This window comes from Psammomys obesus, unplaced genomic scaffold (assembly GCF_907164565.1).
Source record: "Psammomys obesus unplaced genomic scaffold, mPsaObe1.curated_primary_1811, whole genome shotgun sequence".
NCBI classification, from domain to species: domain Eukaryota; kingdom Metazoa; phylum Chordata; class Mammalia; order Rodentia; family Muridae; genus Psammomys; species Psammomys obesus.
The window spans coordinates 23,983,612-23,993,417 of NW_026596109.1; the positions used below are offsets into that span (position 1 = coordinate 23,983,612).

A 9,806-nucleotide genomic window follows, 5' to 3' on the forward strand; every position below is an offset into this window, starting at 1 on the left:
GATGCCACTGAGGAGCATCCCCTAGCCCTTCACCGTTAGAGAGAAAAGCGTTTTCAGAATCAGTTTCACATCCCTGGTGTCACCTGAGCTACTGCGTTCGCGTTGGAGCTAAGGCAGAGAAAAGACCGATTTCTGATTTGCAGAACTGTTGCTGCTGTGCACATAACTTGAGGCTTCATGCACTCCTTTACCAACGTATGGAGCCTCTTTAGGGGCAGGTATCTTCTGCTGTTAGAACCAGACACAAGGAGTGTCACTAGGACCTTACATTGAGGGTTTAACACACTTGGGTATCCATGCTTTGACAGAGCAAGCATCAGATAAGCCCGTTTCTAGCAGAAGGCAGTTCAGACAGCCCATAACTAGTGCCAGACCCTGAGTGGTTAGCAGTCTTCTCGGCCTCCCAGGTCACCGTCCATCTTCATCTTCAAGACGGATGCTCTGATGTGTCGGTTGCCCACTTCGGGAATTTAGAATTTCCTATTGAGTCGTCCACACCATTTAGATTTATCTTTTAAAGTTAATTCTTTCATTTAAAAAAAATCCTTTCTCCCTTTTTCCTACAATTTTTTTTTTTTTTTTTTTAATTTTAGGTTAAATGATTGCAATCTCTTTGGGTTGTTTGTTTTTTGAGACAGGGTCTCTCTGTGAAGCTCTGACTTGTCCAGAAACATGTTATGTAGACCACACTGGCCTTGAATGTAGAAAGAGCCACCCGCCTCTGTCTCCTGAGTGTGTGTGCTATCATGCCAGACTTAAATGGTTGCAGGGTCTGTTAAACTTTATTCCCTATGGGTGTTCATTTAACAGATGCTAACAAGTTAAAAGCTGCTGATACTCATTTGATGGCTGTAGATGCCTCTCACTTCTCCAGGAAATAGACTTAGAGCACCGGGGCCTTTGGTCCACAGGCTCACTCAGTTGCTGTCATGTGCCCCAGCACTTCCAACCTGCATGTTGAGTGGGCCCTCTGCTAACCACACTGTTGTGGGATTTGTGCTCTGATTTTCTGTGACTCCCCTGCGATTCTTAGTCAACCCTGCTGCTTCCTTACTTCCCTGCAGTTGCACCTCCTGGCTTCCCAGTTAGGAGAATTCATCCATGTGCCAGTAGGAGGAGCTCCACCCCACGTTGTTAGCTGTGCCCCTTCAGGTTTTTAAGGCTCCTTAAAATACACTGTATTGCCCAACCCCTGTTGCTACTAACGTTTTTTCATCTTCTGAACTAAAAGAATAAACTGAAATTGTAGCATACATCTAGGAGGTAACTCCTTTATGGTGATTATCTGGCCTTTCTGCTGTTGAGGTACAGCAGAAAGCCAGGGCTTTGCTTGCATACTCCAGACTGTTTCCTCAGACCCACTTTAACATTTAAAAGGAAATAAATTTAAATCAAGCTGCCAACTTTGGATTTCATTTTGAAGAATGTTTTGCTTTTTGAAAATATTGATTGAAACTAATGAAAAAAAAATCCACATCTTAGTATTTAAAGTTACAAAATATCACCAGAGGATTTTTGATTAGGTGTTTTTGTTTTTTGCAGGGGCAGAAGTTGTTTTCCTCTCCTCCTCCCCTCCCCTCTCCTCTCCTCTCCTCTCCTCTCCTCTCCTCTCCTCCCCTCTCCTCCTCTCCTCTCCTTTCTTCTCCTCTCCTCTCCTCCTTCCCTCTCTTCCCCTTCCCTCTTCTCCCCTCCCCTCCCCTTCTCTTCTCTCTCTTTTTCCGCAATGGTGGTATCAAACCGAAACGTCATGCTAGGTAGATGCTTAAACAGAGCTTCAGCCCAGCCTTCCATGACAGGCAAGCAGCACATATGACTTTATACGGTTTTCTCAATATCTTGATCTTTAGGATTTATTTCTTTTTTCTTTTTCTTTTTAAGATTAAAAATAATCTTGCCTCTTGACATTACATAGAAGGTAGAATGGAAAAGATTTATGAAAAGAGCTATAGGATAAGAAAGGGTTAAAGCAGTAGTGGAAGTGGGTATAGTGATGAAGCCTATAATTTCAGCACTCAGAAAACTGAGGCAGGAGGATTATAAACTTGAGACCAGCCTAAGCTACAAAGCAAAACCTGTCTCCAAAAGCAAAACAAAACCCACAGTTGGGATAGAGGACATTTGATATAAACACTCCTATTTTTCCCCCCATTTCTAAAGTTAATATTTGTTTATTTTTGTCAGGGATGATGGGTGCTCCGCTTGCGCCTTGATCGGAGGTCAGAGGACAACTTGTGGTAGTCAGTTCTCTCCTCCCACCGTGTTGTCCCAGGGACGAAACTCAGGTCGTCAGGCTTGGTGGCAAGCTCCTATGCTGCTAAGGCCCTCTTGCGGGCCCTCACACACTTTTCTAAGAGCCTTTGAATATGTCAGGGAACTTGATGTGGTCTGTCTTCTCTTCCCATAGCTTGTAAAGTCATTTTTTTACCGCAGTTATTTTCGTGTTTGTGTTGGGTGTTTTGACACATTCTGTTTATGGCTGGAGCCGGTTTGTCCCTCCTTAGGTGACCTAATAGCCCACTTTGAAGGGGCCACCACCTGACGTCGAACTTTGTGCAAATCAAATGGACATAACGCACTACAGACCAAAATTCCTGAACTTGAAGCAATCCTCCTGCCTTAAATTCCCAGTGGCCAGGACTACAGATGTGCCTACGCCTGGCTGTGTGGGGGATGGGGGGCTCCTAGGGCCTTGTGCATGCCAGGTGAGCACTGCAGCCCGCAAGCCCTGATCTGCATTACCAGCAGTGTCTGGTAGTTAGAGAAATCCATGTTCTTGCTCAGCTGTCCTCATATGGAGAAAGGTTATTTTCTAACTTAAGTTAGTACATGGTCAGCTGCTAAGTAGCTACAGAGAGGCTACCACTAACTTGACATTTGTACAAGCCAGAGAACTAGTGGCTAACTAATCACTTCGGGCTTTCAGTTTTAGATTTTATTGATTTAATTAATATCTCCTAAGACCTTGCTCATGTGTGTAAATTTACTAGTTTTTAGTAGGTTCACAAAGCTTTGCAACTGTTATCATTAAATTAACATAGCCATGTTTATTACCTTGAGCCTTAAAATCCCCTGTATACCTATTCCAGTTGTGGGGGCAACCTGTGGGATTTTTGTCAGGGTCTCAGGCTGAGGTTTTAGCTCAGCTGTAACATTTGCCTAGCATGCACAGGCCCTGGGATTGAGCCCTGATATAACATGCAAAAAAGAGGAGGAGGGAGGGAAGCAAGCTTACTCAGTCTTGTCTCAGACTCAGTATTCCTCACCCCTAGGTGCCACATTACAGATGTGCACACCACACGGAGATTCATGCCCTGCGGCATCTGGTTGAGACAGTCTCATGTCGCCCACTGGCTTTGAACACCTCATCCTCTCGGCATTCACCTCCAGAGTGCTAGGATGTAATGTTTTCTACCCCCACCACATTCTCTCAAAAAATTTTCTGACTTTTTGGTTGTAGCTATCCCAGTGGGCATGAAGTTGTGTCTGGTTTTAATTTTCATTTCCGTGGTAGCGGAGCTATTAGACATCTTCTGATGTGCTCATTAGCATCCATGCGCTGCCTTCAAGGGTACCACATCAGAGTCAGCCTGTTTCTAGTCAGATATTTGTGACGGTTCCTTAGAGGCACAAATAACCAGGCCTTTGTCAGACACAGCATTTTCAAATCCTGGCTACTCTGTTATCTCTTTCAGTTTTTAAGCCATGTATTGACATTCAAAAGCATTTATTTTTGATGAAATCCAATTTGTTTGTTTTGTTACTTGTGCTTTAGGTTGAAAAAATGATTGCCTAATTCAAAATTAGAAAGTTCTTATACCTAAGAGTTTATGTTTCAGCTCTTACATGTGGGTCTTTAATGCATTTTGGGTTTGGGGGTTGGTTGGTTGGTTTCTTGGTTTCTTGAAACAAGGTTTCTCTCCCAGAACTCGCTGTGTAGACCAGTCTGGCCTCAAACTCAGAGATCTGCCTGCCTCTGCCTCCTTATTGCTCTGTTTAAAAGCATGTACCACCACTGCCCAACTCTTTAATTCCTTTTTTTTTTTTAAGATGTATTTATTTATTATGTATACAATGTTCTGTCTGCATGTACACCTGCATGCCGGAAGAGGGCACCAGATCTCATTATAGGTGCTTGTGAGCCACCATGTGGTTGCTGGGAATTGAACTCTAGTCCGTTTTGGTTTTGGTTTTGGTTTTGGTTTTGGTTTTGGTTTTGGTTTTGGTTTTGTTTCTAGAGACAGGATTTCTGTGTAGACTTGGCTGTCCTGGACTTGATTTGTAGACCAGGCTGGCCTCTGCCTCCCAGAGTGCTGGGTTTATAGGTGTGTGCCACCATGCCTGGCCGCGTTTTAATTAGTTTTTATTGTGGAAGATGGGAGAGGTCTACATTCCATTCCCCCCTTCTCTGCCCTGTAAAGAGATATCCAGTTGTCCTAGAACTTTCTTGAAAAGTTTCTTTTCCTTTTGAAAGATCTGGTCATGTTTGAGAAAAAAGTGAATTGAGCCTAGGCCATTCTTTCTGACTTATGAGTAGACCATTGACAAAAAAAGGGTAAATCTTAGCTAGAAAGCAACAAAGATCGATACAGTTGTTCTCAAACATGTGCATTTTGTATTTTAATAAGAATAGCTCACATGAATTAACTACAAATATATGAACAAGCTTACCAATTGTATAAACTTTTTCAATTGTTTCATATTGCCTCTGAAAACCGTTGGTGAAACCCAGGCCACTCTTGACAGCTGTCCCCTGGTTAAGGACTTCCCTTGTGCCTCTGTCCTGGGCTACCTGCACTTCACACATGGGGAAATCCATGCAGGACTGCTCTCCTTGTTTTCAGCAAGTGGTGTTCACTCTGTTCTCTATCCCCCAATTTTCTGTAAATTGGAGACTCTATGTAAAGCCTTGTGAATATAGGGTAAGATTTTGGCTGAGCTCATGTGAGCTACCCGCAGCACATGAGAAATCCACTGATGGCATGGCCACCTGCTGACCATTTCACTCTATAGTCCGCATTAGTGATCCTAAGATTGAGACTAGGAAGCAAAACATTCTTCAACTCTGAAGTGATGTAATTATATACTAGTTCCTCAAGCAGCTGTTGATTTATTACCATAAAATGTAGTCTAAAGTGTAAATCTGTTTTTAAAAAGTGCAGGATTGCCTTTATGTTCTTCTATGAAACACTAGAACTGGATTGCATATCGATTTGTCTGCTCTGACGGCCATGAAAGAATTGGGCTTTCTGCAGCCAAGTTCGAATGATCTTTGGTCTGAAATTAATCTGTGTTACTATAATGATACTGTCAATATATTTAATGACCTGGATGGGCTTGGATGATGTGGATGGCATTGGCCACGTTTGCCACTCATTGTGCATTTTCTTCAGCTTGCCCACTGTTTCACTAGGAGTTTTTGTACATCTGTGATTTGCTTCAAATTATGTGTTAGAGTGGGGAGAGATGTGGTTAAATAACATTATCGACATAGCCAGAGGCCTGCGAGGTTGTCAGATTTTCCCACCAGTTCTGCTTGTGCCCCGTTCTCGTGCTGCTGCCGGCATCCCTGCCTGGCTGAGGGCTTTGGCTCCTGGAATTCCCCATTAGGGTGAGAAAGCCTGAGCTTAAATGACTTACCAAGTCTTGCACCACACCTTTTGTGTTGAGGTGATGTTGGTAGTTTTGCAGTGGGTAGGGGAAATCCTGGTGGGCAGACTGTTATCAGAGCTTTAGCACTATCCTTGTACGTAGTAACTTTTGAAAATGATTGCAGGTTCAGTGCTTTCAGCCTGAAGTAAAGCTTTGAGCCTGTACGCATGTACATATGGATATCTGTGTCTTCATACTTGATTTCATGAACAACAGAAAAGTCCCATGTTGGTCCTTACTCAGCAGCCAGCAGAGGAAAAGACGGTCAGATGCCCGAGACTACTGCCTGCAAACCTGAAGAGGGAACTTCTTTTCCTGTTTGACCTATAGCACAGTCTCGCTAACACACTTGTCTTTTCTCATTGGCTGATAGGAAACCAAAAAGAGAGGAACACTTGAGTGAAGAAGCCGTGAAGGTGATCGCCAGCCTTCCTGACCTAACCTTCATGCATGCCAAGGTGTTGATGTTCCCAGCCACGCTGACGCCTTCCACAGGCCCCTAAGAACAAGCAGACGGATAGCTGCTTGAATTGGACAGTTTTAAATACATTTTTCTTTCCTCCATCCTTTCCCTGCCATCAGAAGCATATCTGTTGTAATTTAAAAATAAATAAATGCATTCGAGTTCAGCTGATTTGTTGGTAAGCCACACTAGAAAGGTATACATAGTAATGTATATTTATTTACATACTGAAGTCCTAAATTTATATTAGAAAAAAATGTAAATAATTGGGGATGAACATTTTTGAAGATTTATCCTTTTGTGTTGCTGGGGTGTATACATTTATGTCTTTGTGAAATACACTGGTGGTGTCCTTCTTAAAAACTTTTGAAATAAAAAAAGAAAATTAAAAACTCAAATCTCCACTGTCTGTGAAATCCCCTTCAGTCTTTTCTCATTGCATTGACTGCTCTTAATTTTCCCTATCATAAGTTCTATTACTTTTACTATCACAAAAACCTCCAAAATTCCTGTTTGATTTTCAATTTTGTATGTTATGGGTCTGTTGGGACCTGGCTTTCGTTAACTTTTCTGGGCTCTGTTTTTAGTCTTTTCAGTCTGGCATATTGCTGTGTGGCCTTCTGCAGAGGTCCTCATCACCGCTCTCTGTTTGTGTGCTGTGGATCACTGTTAGATTTTGATTGGAGGCTTGAAAGAGATTGTGCCTGTTTTAATTAGTGTGATCTGGAGAAGGACCAAATTATATGAATGTCTTAAAATAAAATTTGTAGAAGTCTTTCTGTTCTCTCATACCACTATTTTCTGAAGATTTTGCACAGTGTGAAACGACATAATCATAGATTGCTATGGTTTAGGCTGTATATACAGTTAAAAATTATGGGTTTTAAATGTTTGGGGAAATTCCTATGGAAAAAGAGAGACATGTAGAAGAGCCTCTAACAGGTTAATGTGCATGCCCAAGGGTTTTTGAGATTTCAGTGTGTAAATTCCCTTTTAGCTTATACAATAATAAAATAATTTAAAAGAAATTTAGCCTTTTGTCTTTGTACTTTAGTATCTCAGGGAAAATGTAATGCATTTGAATGTGAGGTTTTATTCAGAAGTAATGAATTTTGTTCCAAATGAAGTAATCTGATTAAACTATACCTGGTTAAAATCAGGAACAATTACAATCGGGTCTCCAAGAACGGAATCGTGAGGCTGGAGAGACGGCTCAGGGGTCAAGAGCACTTGTTCTTGCAGAGGATCCAGGTCCTGCTCTCGTGTTACAACCATCCATAACTACAGTGCCAGCCCCTCTTCTCACATTTAAAGCTACCAAGCATGCTTGTGTTGCACAGACACACAGGCAAGCAAAGCGTTCGTACACATAAAACGAAATGCATGTAAGGTGCTCCAGGCCAGCTGGCCTGGTTTACACAGTGACAGAGACTCACAAGATGGGAAGGGAGCAACCTAAAGGCGGTCTGTACTGACACACATGCGCCACCCAAACACACACTGAAAAATAGGATCAGTGCTCCTTAACAGCTGAACTGTCTTCATGTGTACAACATGAAATCATAAAAGAAATTCCCATGATTCATTAGAGCAGACCTTCAGAATGTTGAGAAAGGGAGTACCCCGTCCAAGAAAATGTTTGCATCAAATTAAGGCAAGCAGAAATATCCTAAAGAGTCATTTAGGGGTAGGTGGAAAGATGGCACAATGGTTAAGAACACCTGTTGCACCTGAAGAAGACCAGGGTTTGATTCCCAGCAACCACATGGCGGCTCACAAACATCTTCTCAAACTCCAGTTCCAGGGGACCCAGCACCCTGTTCTTACCTCCACTGGTACCAAGCAGACATGAATTATACATACATGCAGGCAGGCAGGCAAAATAACCACACATATAAAAATATGTTAGTCTTAAGACAAAAGTAGTTTTATAATATTGTCATTAGATGTTTGCCAGAAAGTTCTATGACATTCACTGAAGAACAAGCTGTCAGCCAATGGCAGACTATGGTGTCCACTAGAATGTTCTAGGGGAAGGCTTTACATTGACAGCTTCCTGGTTGCCAACTATGTATGGCCAGACAGATGCTTCCTGTCTGATATATCAGGCCTAAAATAAGGACTTGGGCTGTTGTGCAGCACTATTCCCCCAGCCAGCGCCACATTCACAAGTTCAGCTGTGCCTACTTTACTTACGGACGGTCATCACAGCTACACTTGCTGACTGCTGACCTCTCTCACAGAGGAGGATGGTAGAACCCTCACCTGAGTCTCCAGCCCGCCATGTGCATCTTGGTCCTGGCTGCACATGGCCTTTGGGTCTTGACTCGGGCCTACAGTGTGAAGTCTGAGGAAGAAGTCTAGGGGAAGTCCATCTACACAGCCATGGGGAGGCCATCATCCAGATTGGCTGACGACATTCCAGTGTCACTCTTGGGACCACGTATGTCCCTATCAGTAGCCCTGCGTAAGTATGCCTAATAAAGTCATTGTCTTGGGGGAGGAGGAGAACTGTGCTTTGTTGTTGGGACCTTACAAGGAGAAGTTATATATTGCATAGTCTCCCCACCCCGGGTGAAAATCCTCACAACAGGAGAAGGATGGCTGTTTTAATTGTCAGCTTGACTACATCTGGAATTAGCTAAAACCCAAAAGTGGCTGGGTACACCTAAAAGAGGTTTTTGCTAAGTTAAATCATTTGAGATAAGGAGATTCGTTTCTAATCCAGACCTTTGAGGTAGGAAGACCTGCCTCTAATCTGTTCCACACCTCCTGCAGGCAGACTATATGAGGACATAGAAAAAGGAAGCTTTTGCTCTGTGCCTACTTGCCCTCGCCTCCCTCGCAAGTCCATTCCTTCACTGGCATCAGAGTCTACTTCTTTGGCATTCCAGCATATGGTGAAGGTCAGCTGACAGACCCAGCCTCCTGGACTGAACAGCTACTGGATTCTTGGACCTTCCTTCCATTGTTGGATTAGCTGGACTGCAGCCTGTTAAGTCATTCTAATAAATCCCCGTTCTGTAGAGAGAGAGATTCACTCCTTAAGTTCTTCCGCTCTAGAACTGTGACTACTACAATGGGCTATCAAACCTTTGGGGCATAGCTCAGCAGTTAGGCATGTGCTTTACATGCCTGATGAACTTGGCTCCAAGCATGTATTCTTGTAGATCCCATGCACACACAAAGAAAGAAAACTGGGTTAGAAGCAGCCTTGGGGGAGTCAGGTTTTTAGGGCTGAAAGATGAGCTCCTTGATGCTCCCCTAAATCTCTCCTGGGAGCCCCCAGGGCCATCAGAGCTGGGATGCAAATGTAGCCAGGGTTGTCTCGCAGTGATACCCTAGGCTAATGCGGGAGCTGAGTGGTTACAGAAAATTCTGTTCAGTAAAAGGGTTCTGTCTAAGGGCAAGAAGGAGCTGATTCTTGTAGCTGAGGAAATTGAAGCATAAATAAGGAAACTGACAGGAAACCAGACAGGAGCCTTCCACAGGGGTCCTCTAAAAGATTCTACCCATCAGGTTATTGAAGGAGATGCTAAGACTCATGGCCAAACTTTGGGCAGAGTGTAGGAAATCTTATGGAAGAAGAGAGAGATAGAAACTCCACAAAGAGAGAAAGAGAGCAAAAAACAAAAAAAAAAATCTTTGCCCAAGGGGTACTTCGGAGACCTATAATCCAATCAAGGACCATGCA

General features: G+C 43.2%; 1 protein-coding gene across 3 annotated transcripts in view; it reads left to right on the plus strand.

Annotated features, from left to right (window-relative positions):
• Aftph (aftiphilin) overlaps positions 1–7,144 on the plus strand; it is a 55,095-nt gene extending 47,951 nt beyond the window's left edge. For all 3 annotated transcript variants that reach the window (XM_055628772.1, XM_055628774.1, XM_055628773.1), the window contains one exon: positions 6,023–7,144. In XM_055628772.1, the coding sequence (XP_055484747.1) occupies positions 6,023–6,152 (130 nt within the window). In that variant the 3' untranslated portion in view covers positions 6,153–7,144. The remainder of the gene's footprint in view (positions 1–6,022) is intronic.
• Positions 7,145–9,806: the final 2,662 nt, after the last annotated feature.